Source organism: Limulus polyphemus, unplaced genomic scaffold, assembly GCF_000517525.1.
Source record: "Limulus polyphemus unplaced genomic scaffold, Limulus_polyphemus-2.1.2 Scaffold1903, whole genome shotgun sequence".
In the NCBI taxonomy this organism is placed as follows: domain Eukaryota; kingdom Metazoa; phylum Arthropoda; class Merostomata; order Xiphosura; family Limulidae; genus Limulus; species Limulus polyphemus.
This window is the reverse complement of record NW_013667513.1, coordinates 166,323-185,027: the sequence shown is the minus strand read 5'-3', so window position 1 is coordinate 185,027 and position 18,705 is coordinate 166,323. Positions and strand designations below refer to the sequence as shown.

The 18,705-nt window shown below is 35.0% G+C and overlaps 1 protein-coding gene across 2 annotated transcripts in view; it reads right to left on the bottom strand.

Moving 5' to 3' along the window:
• The window catches only part of LOC106465310 (choline transporter-like protein 2), an 83,271-nt gene that overhangs the window by 45,030 nt on the left and 19,536 nt on the right, over positions 1 to 18,705 (bottom strand). For both annotated transcript variants that reach the window (XM_013925517.2, XM_022393181.1), the window contains exons 3-6: positions 15,012 to 15,085; positions 14,610 to 14,688; positions 5,638 to 5,722; positions 723 to 866 (exon numbers count right to left, since the gene is read on the bottom strand). In XM_013925517.2, coding sequence (XP_013780971.2) covers positions 723 to 866; positions 5,638 to 5,722; positions 14,610 to 14,688; positions 15,012 to 15,085 — 382 coding nt within the window. The remainder of the gene's footprint in view (positions 1 to 722; positions 867 to 5,637; positions 5,723 to 14,609; positions 14,689 to 15,011; positions 15,086 to 18,705) is intronic.

Genomic DNA, 18,705 nt, shown 5'->3' with positions numbered 1-18,705 from the left:
CCTATAACCCGAGCACTTTCGAAAGGTGGACCTTTCTTCTTGAGGGTCAAACTGAAGAAGAAAGGTCCACCTTTCGAAAGTGCTCGGGTTATAGGGTTTTTACTCATTTCCATCAAGACTTCTTGAACCTACGTGTTTTTCTAACATCATGAATGTAGTTTACAAAATAGCTTTCTATTGGTTATAAACATGTACCATTGACAAGTAAGAATAAGTAAATAATATTTTCAAAAACATAAGAGTCAGGAAAAGCTTCTGTGGTAAGTGTAACAAATGTATTGATATCTCAGAAAATAAAAAAGGTGTGGAATTCTTATTTCAATTTATGGCCTCTCAATATCTATAACTGGTGTTTCTACTTGGTGGACATTCTGAAACCCATCTTAAGGTAGAAATTAAAAATCTAAACTTAAGATTTGAATTACAAACTATGCTTTGATGTCAAATTTTTTGACATATTAAAGTTATTTAATTATATTGTGAATGTAACTCTACAAGTCATGATGTGCTCTTCACCCAGCACCCATGCACATAGGGATAAAACATTATGTGTGCTGTTCAATAAAATAATGAAAATGTGGAACTTTCACAATGTATTACTTTTCATTAGATATAAAAACAAACTTCTCAATCTTATCAAAAAGATACATAAAAAAATATTAAAGCATATAATCTAGGATATAAGTATTACAATTGAATGGTTTTTATTGTTTAAAGATTACCTGAGAATTTTTTAAACTTTCATTTTTACAAATCATTTTTTCCTTCAACTTCTTGATTTCATCTGTTTTCTTCAAGGAAATCACATCAATATAAATATAAGGGTACGTAGAAAAAGTGCTATTTGGACAGCGCTTGACACACACCTGTTGAGAACAAGTAGATTATCAACACAATTATTCATCTTTATAAGAATTTAACAAATTAATGATAAAATATACACAAGGATGACACAGAAGTAGAGAAAAGTGCCCTAAGCAATCAGTGATAGAAACATTTGTAAAAAAAATACAACACACAAGAATAGAAAAAAAAGAATATTATTTGGGTAACTCCTAATAAAGCATATATAAAAAATCAGATCAGCAACATAATTTAGTTAGATAAATTTAATAAATTTGATAAAAATACATATAAAAGTGTGAAGTATGTTAGACATTGACTTATCTATGGATAAATAAGAATTTATAAATTAGCAAACTTTATAATGTAATATCAGAAGCTAGTATTTTGGCCTACACATTTCTGAAATAGATGACAGAAGTGAAATTCTAAATTATAACAATTTGTGTCAATATGCATGTTAAAGTGTTACAAAACATTTATAATTGATCAACTTCTGAACACAAAATGTATGGTTTCAAAAGCCAGTAATTAATAGAGTGACAATTTTATAATGTCACTATAGTTAGTGGAATTACACTGGAACTAGATTTTTACACTTACTGAGATTACATTTAGCCTAGTCTGGTAAGAAAAGGCCCAGCTGAGAGCATCACAGCCAGAGTCAAAGGATGAGGAATGGAACAGGGGACCAGAAGAGAGGAAGTATAGAGTTGAGAGCAGAGGAAAAGGTGTCCATGACAGATGTGCCCAACCATGAGTAAACCCAAAAAAAGAACTTGACATGAAGAGACCATTCCATGAGTGGAAAGCAGTCCTGATGAGAGAGGTATGGGGGTCTGAAACATAATTCCTGGCACATAACAAGCAACAAGACAGATTTGATGGGAATGAGCCCAGAAGAGGAGGTCCAATGCCCAAATGCAAAGACACCCAAATTGGGTACCCCCTTAATGGTTGATGTTAAAAACAACCATGGAATTTTTGGAGAGGATTCTGACCAAGTGATCCATGTAAAGAGGTAGGAAATGGGAACATATCTGAGGAGCAGTGAGAAGTTCAAGCATGTTGATGTGAAGTGAACTCTTGTCCTGAGTCCAAACACCAAGAGTTATGTCATTGTTCAGAGATAGATATTAACCAGAGAGGGAAGCAACTGTGAAGAGATGGAGATCCAGTGTTAGGGGTGGTAAGGGAACATTGGATGTAGTATTGGCATAGTTTAGCCAGCATGATAAGTTCTTGAGGAAAGGAAAAAGGAGGTTCACAACCGAGGACAACAGGTTCCAAGAAGGAATCCATTGCTCTCACAATGTCTGTTGATGAAGGTGCAAAGGAATGAAGGGCTACAAAGAAGCCAGAATCCCCAAAAACTAAAGAATATCTTGATGAGAATAAGAAGTGCAAATCCTGGTGACCAGACATTCCATGGCTTGCAAGCAAGCAAAGGAAAGAAAGCTGAGCCCAGCTGAGACAAGAGTTGAAGAAAATACCCAGATGTACCAAATATCATGTGAGCATAAGGAAGAACTTGGATATTTGAAAAGATAATGAGCTGACACTAAGTCAAAGGGAAAAGCATAGAATTGGAAGACATGATTCCTATGGACAGAATGTAGAAACAGTCTGGAAGATGGGACAATTGGGATGTGTAGAAATGTGTCTGACACATCAACCTTGGTCATCTGCAGACTGGGTGAAAATGACCACAGGAGAGAAATGTAATTCTCTAACTGGAATGGTGAAATGACCAGAAATCAGTTGTGAGACAGTGGGTTGATCACCAGATTCTAGTCTCTTATCTTCTTGTGGACCACAAAGAGATGAGAGTAAAAACCCAGTGAAGGGGTGTACACCTTTCCGATGAAGTGTTCAGCCAAAAGATCTGATACAGTATCCTTTAAAAGCTGAAGATAGATGGGGTCAGAGGGAGGAGAAGGGGAAATGGGAAAAGGAGAGAAGAGTGCATAAAAGTGGAGAGACTGTGGGAAAGAATATGAAGACCAACAGCTAGCAAAGAGAGAGAGAGATGGGTACCCACTAAGCTCAACTCAACAGGAGAATCACTTACAAGGAAAGCAACAAACCAGCTGTCAGGTAGTGGAAAGACAAGAAAAGACCTGAAAGCCAGAATGAGAAGGGTAGGGATAGACTTATGGAGTCAAGGAACTGGAGTTGAAAGGCAAAGTTGAGAAAGACAAAGAACATAGAAAGATAATGTGGACAGAAGTCATGCAACTTCTGCCCAGGTCTTCAGTGAAACATGAAAAACACCAAAGACTTCTGGGTTGAAGAAAGGGAGCCTGATGTAGACACATACATAAGAAGTAGGAATATGTACATTAACAAGGAGCTCACCTAGTTCAACTGCAGTGTTATCAAGTAAGGAAGATCAGATCAGAAAAAGGAGAACAGATGAAGGTGGCAAAGAGATAGGAATGAACATCTCCAAAGAACCCTACTAGAGTACAGTGAAGTGCCCCCAACAAAAAGTGGAGATAAAAAAAGAAGGGTGGTAAGAAAAAGATGAAAATGGGAAACTAGTGAGAAAAAATAGAAGGCAAAGGGTCCATTCCCAAAGCAGATACAGAACAAGATATATTAAATGACATAGATGATAGATAATTAAAAGAACATACCTGAGAAAGTATATCCAAAAAAGAGTTTGGACGGTTGAGGCCATTCTTAGATTTGTAAGGCATTACCCAAAGCAAAACGGGTTAAAATTGACATCCAGTTAGCCACTCACAACTGAGAAGAAAGAACATCAGCTGAAGGGATGGGAGGAAGAAACCAAGTAAGCATGAAGTAATCTACAAGACACTGTATAAAGGCTGTAACATCTCAAACAGTTAATGAGCCTCCAGAAGCCATAGTGGATATTGGGCCTCTGAATGTAACTTCGTCACTCACACAGAACAGGAAGTCACTGCCAATTGAGAATTTGTGAAAAAAATTAAAGCTTTTGAAACAAAAGTCAAAGAAAATGAAAAGCAAACTTTTGTTAACAAATGCAAATCTCATCAAATTGGACGCAGATAAGAAAATTTGAACACATCTGTTCAATGCAATTCCAAGGAAAAGAATGAAGTTATAATGAGTGCAAGTGCATAGGGGAAGTTACTGCATATAGTGCCTTATTGGTGGAAGGCTACTGTCACACGATGATGATGATGTCATCATCACCAGCACAGTTCATGTTAAACATATGAACTTAGGTGGAATTTAGCTGAAGGCAAGTGGCATGCAAATCTCATAAGCAGACACAAGAAGGAAATACCATTTGGAGGTTATGTCACACTCCTACTGATAGAGGACTATTGTTGCATGATGACATCATCACCAGCACAAATCATGTGAAACACATAAATTTAGGTGGAAGTTAGCTCAAAGCTAGTAGCATGCAAATCTCATAAGCAGTTGCACAAAGGAAATACCATTTCTGTGTGACAGGTGAGTTATCATTTTGGAATTATATATGTTTAACAGGCCATATGATTCATTTTTAAGAAAAATAACTTATATATATATTGTAATGTGAAAATACAAGTTATTATAGACTCAATGTTCAAAAAAAAATAGATTTTATACTCAATTTATTTAGCAAACAATTTTCCAACCTAAATCATTCATAAAATAATAATATTATTGGAACCAAAATAAATTCCCAATGTTTTACTAAAGAATATTTAAAGAAATTTCAACGTTTCTGATAGGTTTTGTTTAGTTACAGCAAAGACCTATAGCCTTTTTTCCAAAGTCCTGTTTTTAACATATTTTTCATGAAAACAAAAGTATATACGTGTGGTTCAGATTAATTAAGAAAAAATATAAGTTTTTATAGGTTTCCTACCTTATTTCTTTGGGAAACAACTAATGTTTCAAGTTTTATAAGTCATTTTCACAAAATAATAGGAACACTTTCAAAATATACTGTAATTGTTCGATTATAATACACATTTTTTTCGCTAAAAATTTATCTAGAATTTAGGGTGCATATAATATATAGTAACAAATCTAAATATACTTTTTTATACAGCCAGTTCAGACCAACTTTTCTGACGTATTGTGAACAATAATGAAGATTTACTAGAAATGTTGCATTTTGATGGTATGCCTTATTAATTCTCTCTGCTTCTAAGGTATAAGTGATAATTGTTTCCTGTTTTCTTTCATTTTCAATTTTTGAAATAAAATTATCAAGAAGCTAAGTCTTGTAAATTTTAAGATTTATTTACATGCACACATAGAGATGTTTCAAAATACAAAACTAGTTATCACTATTTTACATTTCATATTCAAAACTACAAATCATTTTCATTAAAACCTTCAAATTCTGAATCTGAATCACTATCCTCAAATAGTTAGTGCAACTTCTCTACAAAGCAAACTTGCTTTCGGCAATTTTACAGATAGTCTAACTTTTTGACAATGTTTATTTGCTGGTTGCAATTGCAAAAATTGCAAGCACTTCTGTAAACATGCAATATTCTTTTCATCAAAGGGTTACTCTAACCACAGTATTGCAAAATTCTAGGAGTATATTATTTATGGTTATAAGGCAAAATTGACTTCTTGTTCATGAAGATTACAGTGTGTATTATATTCAGAAAATTACAGTAGGCTTAAATAGGTTTTATATGTTTATTGGAAGACCTGATTTAATACCAGCAGGGTTAATTCTGAAATTTAAAAACTATTTGTTTATTGAAATGTTTTAATGAGAATAAAGAATGATACTAACAAATTCCCACTCCCTAACTATTTATCTTCATAGCCATATTTTAAACCCACCTGTGGAGTTGGGCAGCCTCGCAGAACGGAAGATATGCCTCGTATGCATTTAGTTAGATCAAAGAAAAACAAGTAAGGCTTGTCTCTGAAATAAATCAAATTCCAGTTTCATCTAGAAATCTTTAAAAAAGTATCAACTAACAGACATGGTATAATTAATATCAAACAAACTATATAAATTGAAACTTAAGACCATATGCTCAAGATGCATGGCCAAGAAGTATGAAAGGTAAAGCACAACCAAAAATAACAAAGTATTCTTAGAATTCCAGTACATAAATAACAGGAAAAACAACAACTAAATAAGATGTTCAGTAATAAAAAGGCTGCAAAATCTTGTTTTTCTTTAAACTCACACCATACATTGTGAAATGTGGATGGTCATTAATACAAACTCAGGATTGTTAACTTTAGTTACAAAAACTAAAACCTTTAAAAAATTATATAATAAGTAAAATTAACACAGCTGATTAGTGACAATGGGAAAAAAAGGTAGCCAAATGCCTCGTCATCTAATTAGTGACGCGCATGAATGGATTAACGAGATTCCCACTGTCCCTATCTACTATCTAGCGAAACCACAGCAAAGAAAAATTACTGGAAATCTCACAAGCACAGCATATGAGAATAATGATAAGGTCTTCCTTCAAAGAAAAAGTAAAACTAAAGGCTTGTGATGATAATGACTGAAAACAACTTTTTCTAGGAAATACAGTAAAAATATCTGTTTATCATATTTTAATTTTGTTGGGAAGTCATATCAAGATCCTAGTTTCAATTCATGAATGTTCTTTTCCTGCTAACTCCTTACTAGTTACTGTAAATTTGGATGTTTTTTAAACTTCAATTCCATGGCAACATGCAATCATGAAAATTCATTAAGATAAGAATCTTTCTTCTCAACAGAAGATAGTTAGCTTATACCCAGTGACAGTAGCCCTTATTTATCTTATACTGAGACTAGATATGTGATAAATAGCAGTTTTGGTCAGATATTGGATTTTGGATATCCAGCTCCAGATACTCAAGCAGGTTTAGATATTTTTGGATAGCAGATGTGAACATACATACTGAAATTGTATCACAGGTCTGAACTACCACTTCATTATCATAAGTATTAAACTAGCTACTTCAGCGTTTTTTTTTGTTCTTTTTCCAGGGGTGGTGGATAAAATAGGGATGATGACATGCTAAGAGAAAATGTGTCACGTGGGTCACACTAGTGGAAATTCATGATCTTGTTTTTATAGGCCTTGTAGAATTAAGAACTTAAAACTTGTATACTATTAAAATATAGATTATTAGCTAAGATTTTATGCTATTCTAGTTGGTATAACATAAACAAAAAGTAGTTCAATAAAATTTTCAATGTAAGACACTAAAACCTTGTGTCATGCACAGTAAAAGATACTTGTGGGGATAGAAGTAACTCCATGTATTCATGGAGAAATTTTTAGTGAAAATACATTAAAAATTCTGATTTTTTTGTCTACAAAAAACTTGTCATGCTTACTGAAAGCTTGGGAAATTTTGTGAAAATACACAAGTTATAATGTTCCTACACTGAAAATATATTTCCAACAGGTACTTACTTTTACTTACATACACAGCTCTTCTCTATTTGTAAAGTCTTTTCACATGCCACAAGCCTTTCACTCCCACATATCCCTCGGTTAACATGGTTTAACCAATTCATGCATGTAAATCATCATGCAACAAACCTCCACCAATAGAAATGTTTCACACACGTGACTCATGAGACTCCATTTATGCTATTCTACCTAACTATCATTTCAAGTTTAAGCAGAAAACTAAGCACCAATGGATACTGGAAAGGAAGGGAGGGAAGTTTGAACAGAAGTAAGTGCCTGTCGTAAATATATTTTCAGTGTAGGAAAATTATAACCATCAACAAGGTACCTTACTTCCACTCACATACATAGTTAGAATCCCACATTGAATAGGTGGAGGGACCAGTGCAAGGGAGAAAATAGAAGCATCCCTCGAAAGTGTCCAAAGGACACCCCCAAGAGAGAACCCTCTATTAAAAGAACAATACACAGAGGACCACACCACTTCTGTACCAGGTATACTCTTCACCCAGATGTAGAAAAGATGAAACTGATCCAGGCAGACAAGCTTGAAAAGCACATCCCAATGTGTGTGAAAAAAGAGATTTGCCCCAAGGTGCAGCATGGCTAGGGTGCAACAGAATGTACATGGTAAGTCAACTGCATCTGAAACTCAACCACCAGGAATTGACATCCATGTGGGGGTAGGATGAAGATCATACTGTCAGTAAATCAACTACAATCCAAAACTCAACCACTGGGAACGACATCCAGGTGAGGGTAGGAAAGAAGATCATACTATATCACCTCAAGTTCAGCCAACTGGAGAAACAAATCCCACCACCGATCAGTAAACAGGGCACATGTGAGCAGAATGAAGTATGTATATATCCCCCTCAAATCAAACAGACCAGAACCACCTCAAGTTCAGTAACATCCTCAGCATAAAGACATTGAGGGGTAGTGCAAGAGGAACAACCAACAAGTGCACCCACCGTGATCCACAACACTGGGGTAGTGCACTCGAGATGAATTAAGTGAGAGGCCAGGGACACCCTGATCACATGTGTGAGGACTTATGCTGATTGGTTTAGCTCTAAACCCAAAACTCAACTGCTGGAAACCAATATCCATGTGAGGTTAGGATGAGGAATCCCAATTGCACAAAGCGTGAGGACTCTTCTTCAGGAGTGGAGGAACACTCTCTCCACCACTCCAGGGACTGGGAACTGGGTGTGGTAAGGACTCCCTAGCTCCACTAGTAGAACCTGGGGGTAATGCACATTAGGGAGTCCTGAGAAACAGTGCTCTGGAAATAGTGCAATAGGTGAACCAAATTCCCTAAATTTTTAAAAGCAAACTGACCCCGATTTATGCAATCCGATTATCGGCAGGGACAGGCAGAATCCCTTTAGCTTTACTCATGATAGTCCATAAGTAGTGATCCATGATATTATGGTAATATCATCCAGTAAGTGCCTAGATGATCTTATAGAACACCTCAATTCTACAAAGCCTGTTGCAACCAGTAGTGAGTATAGTCAAATAGGTTGCTAGTGCAGAACTGGATTGATAAAAGCACACCTGACTGGGCAACACTAGCCACAGAGTGTGATCCAGTGAAAGCAAGATGTAATGGACCCTGGAAAAGAAAGACAATCTGAGATTACTCCCTCCTCCATATAATCTGGCAGATATTGTTAAAATGGTCACAGAGAGTAGTGGAAAACCCCCAGAAAAAAACTGAAGAAATATTAAGAAAACCTTAATATTTTGATTAAATAATGAAAAGGCCATTTGAAAAGAAGGCTGGATAGCATTGGGGAGTCCAAAATCTTCAGATGTTTGGCATAAGTAAAAGGAGATGAAAAAGTTGTCTGACCTAAACGACAGGAGACAAAGCTAAACCCAAGTAAAATATAGGTCAAAACATGATATGTTGAGCATGTTTGGTAAAGTGGTTACAAATTCCTTTTGAGGCACACTCCAGGTAACTAGAGACACTAAACTCCAATAAGCTGGGAAAAGTCTTGGTATAGAATGTTGGGATGTGGATGCCTCAATAAAGATAGCCAAAGAGGAAGATGCAGAGGTGGACTCACATGAAGAAACTGTAGAAGAGGAAATCATGGCTAAGCCAGCCAATCTAGGCTTGCGACATCTCGCAAGTAGAGGATTGAAATATAGCCAGAACTCTGAGTAACAGATGAAGTAAGTGAAAGTAATAGATGTTCAACCTAATCCAAGCAGGAATGAATGTATCTACCACCCAAGCCTGAAGATGAGGTAGTGGAGACTCCAAAACTTGTAGTTGAGTGTCAAAAGCTATCATCAGAGGCACAAACTGAGAACAAATCTATCGAAAAACCTTACAACAGAGAATTGATCAGAAGATAGTGAGGACTGAGACTGACAATCTGCTATGAAATCCATCACCCCAGGAAAAAAGCAAGCCAGGAGGCTGATATGATTGGAATAGGCCCCATAGAGAAAGAACCAAATTTAAGAGAGTACTGAAATTGATGAAATGTCTCATGAGGATATTCACCTGAAAGAGATCTAGACCTTGCACTATTGCCTTCTGGACAGCAAGAAGTTCTCAACTATTGATGCAGAATGAAAATTCGTCCTCTATTCATATACCCTGGAATTGCTGACCTTGAAGAAGCATACCTCATCCCCTGAAGTGAAGTATCTGTGAAGAGATAAACTATGGAGAAAGGGGCAGTATAGATTTACACACACACACACACACATATATATCCACACCTACAGATACACATACATACCAACACACACATTAAAGACAGGGTTGATCCAAACCAACTAACACTCAAAAACTAAGATGTTGCTCCTGATGAAAAAGACTGGAAAATCCAATGGATTGAAGTTTCAGATCCATTAGTGGCAATGGGACCCACTGAAGGAATAACATGTGTCCTCGTCCCAAAAAATTCAATAGATTTGAGGGAAGCCCACAACCTCAGAGATAGAACTACCCCTGTAAGTAAGAGACTGACTGCCTGTTCCATAGTCTGGAGCTGGATGGGAGGTGGATTACCCAGGAGTAAGACATGGTGAAAACTTGTACAACCTAGCAGAAGATATATGGTGCTGATGCTAAACCAAAGGCCAGATCCCTGAACTGCAGAACTTGATCCCTGTATACAAATCCTAGCTAAAGGCAAGATGGATTCACTATAAGAATGTAGAGAAATGCCTCAGCAACCTCAAACTTGAGCATTACGGACCTGGTGAAGAATGCCAACATAAGGTGAGAAAGGACTCCACTGTGGACCAGGGAGGAAAGAATAATGGGACGAAATAAGAAAGAATGATGGTCATCCTCGAATCTCCCCTTGTCTCAGGCACAACAAATAAACAGGAATAAAATCCCAGAATAATGGGATCAACTGTCACTACCACCCACGTGATCAGTGACTCTGATAGCTGTGAAACAAAAATCCACACCCCACTGTTGAGGTAGAGGTGGAAATAGCACAGGATGGGAGGATAATGGAGGTGGAGAATTGAATGGAAAGACCAACCTCGATACCGGAACCCAAAGTACCCATGGATCTACAGTGAAGGAATACCAGGTGCCCATCAATACTTGTAACCTCACTTTAACCTCTCCCCCCCCCCACACACACACATTCCTAGGTTGATACCAATGCCATTGGTATCAGTCAACCCAAGTGGAGTGGCCCTGAAACCAAGTTCTGAATCTATTGCAGCTGATAGACAAAAAGAAGGTCGAAATGTCAACAACAAAGCAAACGGGTGATGGCAATTTGCAATACAAATGCCTCTAGGACACCCGCAAATATCACATGATGATAAAAAGAAGCCATGTAACACCCAGAAACTATTGCAGGTAGACAAAGTCCTTTCACCAATGAATCTCTACAGAAAGAACAGAAGCAGTCAATCTGACCAAGGAAGAAGTCAGTAGGAGACCCCATTCATCTGCAAATTGATGTGGGGACCATTGATTGGCTACCAACGGTATTCAGGGGAAGAAACATTACACAGCAAACAAATACAAAAAAATGATTGATTCAAAGTGATCACAAAGTGGAACCCCACATATCCAAAAGTAAATGATTTTAGTATGTGGAATTGAAAAGCCAAAGCATGCCAGCAGACAAATGAGGGTATAAGGTATATCCCATCACGTAATAAGGCAGTAAATCTCTCAGGATGACCAGGAATATCAGGTAAAGAAGGAAAAACTAAACAGTCCCCCCCCCAACAGTTCCACCATCAAGGGAGGAGTAGACTCAAAGGTCACAGAGAAAAGCCCCAAAATCCCATAAACCCAAATGACTAATTGAAGAAAAGGAGTAGGAAGTGGGTGGTCCAAATTGGACTCGTGATAAGCTAACTTAGGAAAGAAAAATGTCATAAAAACCGAGTCCAAATTCTCCCTAGAATAACCAGGGTCAACAAAAAGAACTTCAGAGGCCTCAGGATAAAACACTCCTGGGCTGAATGTATGTCTCAGTCTCGCAACAGATAGAAACACAGACAACCTCAACTGAGAGTGACCCCCCTCCCTCCCCAACTGTAGAGAGACACTACATAACAAAGGAGGAATAGGGGAGGTCAGATTAACCACCTTGCTTACAACGGTAATACAGGAATTCATAACCACAAACATCGCGTCTATTTTTTGTTGTTGTTAAAGGAAATTATAATTATGTGGAAATCCACAACATCACGCAAAAATCACAATCCATAATGGAATGAACCATAGCACTTTGTTAGTAAAAACCTTGACCAATACTTTGTCAAGAAAAGTATTTACATTATATGAATGAGGTGTTTATATACAGTGTCCGGATAGATGGCGCATTGACATGGGTGGAGGGATTTACAAGTTAGATATTGCCAAGGGCATATAAGTGGAGTATAAAAGACTGGAGCATGTGAGATCAATACTTAGATAGGCAAAGCCAATGTCGAGGAAGAGCTAAAGTGGCAGCAGAGGGTAAGTATGTTTAGAAATGGAACAAAAGAGCAAAGAATATAAACAGTATATAATATCAGATACTCCACATGATGCTAAATGCACAGGAGTAGCCACAAAAATGGACCAGTAGAGAACAAGAGTACCTATTACAATTTGATGGTAAACAAATGGTACAAGACAGTGTCCCAACCCAGAAGAACCCAAAAGCAAAGAAGCCACATGTGGAAGGAAAGAACTGAAGATGTCAAACACCCCAACATGTGGGGAAGGAGAAGGAAGTAGCCCATGAAAATCTCCTAAATATAGGTGGAACAATTAAGAAAGGAGATGTAAGGCAGACATGTCCAGTAGGAAAGTCCATAGGGTAAAACGAAGCTGGAAAACTAGGTGGGTGATAAAATGGATAGGATGAACAGAGACTGCCCACCATACAGGCAACATATTCTGAGTACATAGAATCAGGAAGAAAATCTGCCTGATAGTAAGTGAAGGCAAAATGAACCAAAGCCTGTGTAGAGAGAGGCATGCAAGTACCCTCTCCCAAAAGAGACAAAAATGCTCATCATAAAACATAATTTCTGGAGAAGAACGAGAAAATTATACTGTGAAATGTGTCAAAAAAAGGCTTAGGTAGGCCAAGCAGACTCTGCAGTAGAGGCCTGTGAAGACAAGCCATAATCAGGTGGAGGAAAACTGACAAAATCTAGATCATCCTGAACAGGTTCGGCCTTTGTTGGAGGAAGGCGAGCAATATCAAGAGAAGGTAGGGCAGCCCTAAATTAATTGTAAAAAGTATAAATTATAAAGAATTATGAAAAAGAAAAGTTGATATAATGTAGATTTGCGTGTGTTGTGAAATAAACATATGTATTAGATGTTATGTGTTGAAAAAAACAGGATACTTAACCTAATGATCAATTTACACGTAAGATGAACTACAGGTAAACTGAAAATAACAGACACTTGTGAAGCCTAATCAACTGAGCAGGACAAAGTATATCACTAATCTCAAACTTAAAACCCTAACCTAACAATAAATATGTAAAATATTGAGAGAAGAAGATTGTGCAGACCTCAGCTCCAGGGGTCGACACAGACAAAGGTAGTGTAAAGAAGTATAAAAGATAAATAATAATGAAAAAGAAATAAACTTGATATTGTAAAATTAAGTAACAGTGTATTGAAAATAACATATGTATAAGATATGATGTATTGAAATAAATAATAAATAATAATGAAAAAGAAATAAACGTGATATTGTAAAATTAAGTAACAGTGTATTGACAATAACATATGTACGAGATATGATGTATTGAAAAAAAAACAACATCAATATAGTTAACCTAATTTATGATATACCAGTAAGATGAATTATAGGTAAACCTAAATAATGTCTTATCTTTCCAAAGTTGGCGAACCGTATTTCAAAATGTGTGGACCCCCAAATTTGAGGCGAGGCCCAATGAAGGTCAACTCATTGGACGATCAATCTCCCGACAAAGTAAGGCCCTAAATTTTCTGTCAAGAACCACCACCTTAAGTCTGTATAAATGTGCTGATAAAAGATGTAACCCCAAAGTGTTTATGTTTATGTTAAAAAACACTTGAAGAGACCACAAACTAAATGACTGAACACAAGCACTGCCAAATGTGAAGATAGTTAGGCAGAATAGCATACAGGTAGTCACATGGGTCATGTGTGTGGGGGGGCACATCTATTGGTGGAGGTTTGTTGCATGATGATTTACATGCATGAATTGGTTAAACCATGTGAAATGAGAGGTATGTAGGAGTGAAAGGTTTGTGGCATGTGAAAAATTTTGCAAATAGAAGGCAGCATTGAACGAGGATAGCTATGTATGTGAGTGGAAGTAAGGTACCTTGTCGGAAAACACATTAAAAGTTATAGTATGGAAACTCTGAAATCCATGAACTTGGCCAATTCAACTAAGTCTGTAGTGAGAGAGTTAAAATAATAATACAGGTAATATTAAACAATATGTAATACAACAATGAACATGTTTTTTCTTCGATAAAAAATTGTTCATAGTACACTTTTTTTAATAAAAATGCATATTGAATATTAATGAAAAATTAATCACATATTTTCATTCATCAAGATAACTTTTGACAAAAAGTATACATAAAAAATTTCATTACATGTAACACAATTGATAAAAGTTGTGGACACAGTCTTTCACACAATGTTTTCACAAATAATATTATAGACAGCACTCTAGTTACCTACTATAAAAACAACTACATTGTGTGTGTGTGTGTGTGTGTTAGAAGTTTATTGCACTTACACTTATTAATAATAACAAATCATGTATAACAACCATTAAAATAGAGTTACTATAAGAAAACTTCTCGTCTGCTTCTTTTATGTGCTATTTGATTGAGTTTAAGAATTATTGTTTACTTACTCAAATTCTCCTTTTCCACAAATTCTACCTTCTGAATCTGTTGGATATAGCAGCTGTCTGGGATCTCCATGCTTATATGCTGTTAGAAACAAAAAAATGAATGATGAAGGACAAAAAATTTTATTCCTTTACAAATCTATGCAAGAACATTTGTACTTAAGAAACTTGAGCAATTTATTTTTCTATCATGAAAAGTCTTACTCATGAAACCTACCCATCAAAATACTAAACACATTTCATGCTCAAGAACTGGTATAATTAAAAGTTTCATTTCAAGTCATCTAAATTATTTTAAGTATATCATTTCATTTTATCCTATATTTATATGCTCACTACAGTATGCAAGACTGTTTTTACTATTTACTTGGTATTTTCAAAGTTAATATGTTCATGCTAACTTACCAAACCCTGCAACAACAACCCAACCAGCAATAAAAGCAAGGAACAAGAAGAGGCATAAAATATCAGTGCAGCTTCTAAAAACAAGAAAAGAAAATTTTTTCATTCCTTGATTACAAGAAATGAGGGAATGATTTAAACAAAGCAAAATAAAATGTTCTGAAAAATAAAATATTATCTCAAAGATAGGAACAAGTCATACTAAATATATAAATAAAATAAAAGCTAACAAATTGTGTATATTTTTATATTAGGAGAATACAATTATCATACAACCCATTTCACTATTATAGTGACCAGTAATAAACCAGTAACTGTTAATCTGAGCTATTTACTACTAGTAAAAAAAAAAACATAGTTGTGGCTTAATTCCACAGTACTCTGGACTTCATTTGTTATTTCTTGGTTACTTGGTTATTTCTTGATTACTTCCAAATAAGTTACAAAAGATTATATGCCACCTTATAACTATGTGAATATGATTAAAGTTGTATAGGATAAACAACTTGTTCATTAGCTTCTGCTAACATGGCATATTATCAAATGAGCCAAATAGAGTTTTACTGTGTGATAAAAAAACAAATAAGCTACATATAATTAGCAAAAACAAATCATACATGTTATTTTTGTACAAAAATACACAGTATTAAATACAGAAGTTCACATTCAATGTTTCATTCATGAACATGGCTTTAAATAATGATTAGAACAGGAAAAGCATTAGAAACTTTTGTAGATATCAGAATATTTTAGTAATATAAATAAAAAAACTAACACTAAAAGTGTTGCTGTTGACCAACATAGAGCATGGGTGCCAACTTCATAGGAAATCAGTCAATCTTATCACGTTCATAGTATTTTCATCAACTGTCAACACATTTTTAAATACATAAACTGTATCCTACACAGATAAATGTACTTGTTCCTGATGTTAAGAAAATGGTGAAACTTTAGTGCATAGATAATGTATGTTAAACTAAATAGCTATTGCATGAATATACAATAGTTGTATTTTTCTATCACTGCAATAAACTTCAAGTTCTATTTATTCAAAATGTACGTGTCTTCCATCAAATGAAAAATAATTTAGTAAAAGTCTGCTATTCAATATTAAGTGTCAAGAATAGAATCAATATAAAAAAGTACAGATATAATATGACACAATTAAAATTAAAAATCATTCTAAACATCTTTCAACAATTATCATATATTCTGGTGTATAAGTTGATATGGAGTGCAAGTCAAATGGGTTAAATTTCTCATTTGTTCAACCTTCATTCACATATGTCAAAATGGAGTATAAGACAAGATTAGATCAAGTAGAGTACCACTGTGTTGTATACTGTATGCCAGCAGAAGAAATGATGGGAGATGTACAGATTTGAAGATGGTAAAAGTTAGCCAAAAAATGGAGAATATGGAATAAAAATATAATGAGTTAAGATTCTATTGTTTCTTTTAGCACATAATTCAAACAACAAATGAAAAACAGAATCAAACTTCTGACAACTGTGAAATTGTCTAGGCATTTAATTACTAATAATAATTAGACCATTCAAGTATGATTTTAATTACAGAGTACACATTTGATCACCACAGATAGTTACTCAACATCAGAGAAATTGTCAAATTGCTCATTTTCTGTATCCAAGTGGAAGGTAGCCACCAAATCAAGGACATGCTAGGTGCAATTTTCTCCTCATCGTCCATCTCGTAGTCTTCTTCAGGCTCCTCTTGTCAACTAATAATTCCAGTCTTTATGAATCCATTCACAATTACTACCTGGAGCACTCTGTCCCATGCATTCTTAATCCACTGTTAACCTCGGCATAGGAAGCATGACACAAACAAATACTGAAAATGGTCCAGAGGGCATGGGCTTGTTGTTGGTTGGTTAATTAAGCAGATCACATGCTGATCTTCACAGCAAACTTGATTTTTTTATTTTGAAACATTGATAAACTTTGATGAATGATCCTTAGATAAGTCAATGTGGTGTATAAGTTGAGGCTCAAGCAAAAATCTTTTAAGAAGACATTGTGGAGGATGATAAAAAAAAGAGCTAAAAAACATGCAAAGTGCTGTGCATGGAGTCATGAATGGAATTATGGAAAAATCTGAAGATGATCAAAGTCCTGATAAGAAATGCCAAGATTCCCACAGAATGAAAACCCAATAGGATAGTAGTTCAGGCATTTCAACTGTGTTGTCTAAAATCAGTTCTTATGTGAAAGACCAGTAAAAGGATTTAAAAAGCAGAGCACACCAGTACAAAATTAACAAGCAAATCTTAACAACAAAGCATCTGGATCTGTTAGTCAGTTTTCAGAAATTTTCCAGTACCTACCATCTTCCCATCAAAAAGGGTATTTATACTGTAGATATATAAAGTGGCATAGAAATTTATTTTTTTTGCCAGGTTTAAGGAGTGACTTTCAATGAACCAGAAACTGTCATGTATCACTTACACATAAAGGGTATTTTTTTTCAGTAACTAGTGATAAACTATTGATTTGCACAATACCATAACTTTCCAATTATAATAAGCTACCAAGTAAAATACACACTTTAATCTTCACAGACAAAGAATGAACTTCATCTTATCATCTAGGCTTTTGCAATATTGTGGTCAAAGTAACTCTTTGATGACAAGAATGCTGTATGTACAGAGTACTGCTTGATACCTTTGGAATCACAGCCAACAAACAAGCATTGTAAAAATTTTAAGAGTATCTATAAAATCACAAAAAGTGAGCTTGTCTTAGTGTTTGCTATAGTTGCAAATAAATGTTCTCAAAAATTTATTTATCTGGTGTTCATTAGTCATGGTCCTCTGCAACAACTTTGCTACAATTTGGTACACGTAGTTTACTCTAAAACATTTCCTCCCTGTGCATACATAAAAAAAGACATTTTAGATTTTATAAGAACAATTTAAAAATACACCAGGAAATCATGGCCTAACACAATAAAGCCACATTGACTGTTTGCAGTCATGTACTGACACTTAGTTCAGTGTTTAAAGAGAATGGGGGCATTTTTATTTTGTGAAGTTAATTTAAAAATACATCAAACCAATCATGAAAGAAATCCACTTAACTCTCTCGCTATATGGACTCAGCCAATTTGACTAATCACGTGACCCGAAATTTATCTTCAGCATTTCCATACTATAACTTTTAATGTATTTTGTGCATCTTCATGAAATTTTTCAAGCTTTTAGAAAACATTACAAAATCAGAATTTTTAATTCAGTATATTAACTGAAATTTTGTTCCTGAATATATAGTAGTGATGCCACTTATGGTGACAATGAGATATTAGAAACACTGCACCAACTGTTCAAGGACAGTGACTCAGATTCCGAATTTGAAGGTTTCACTGAAAATGATTTGTAGTTTTGAATATCACACGTAATGTAACAATAACTAGTTTTATATTTCCAAACATTTCTAACTGTGCATACAAGTAAATATCAAAAATCACAAGACTTATCATGTTTAAAGATACTGAAAATGAGAAACAATTCTCATTAATGCTTTAGAAACAAAAAGAATTAATGAGACATACCATCAAAACACAATAACCTAACTTCTAGATAGTGAAAAAAAAAATGTGTATTATTTTCATAAAATTATAGTATCTACTTTATTTTATTTTTGAAAATGAAAATTTAAAAAAATTTTAAATGGAAATT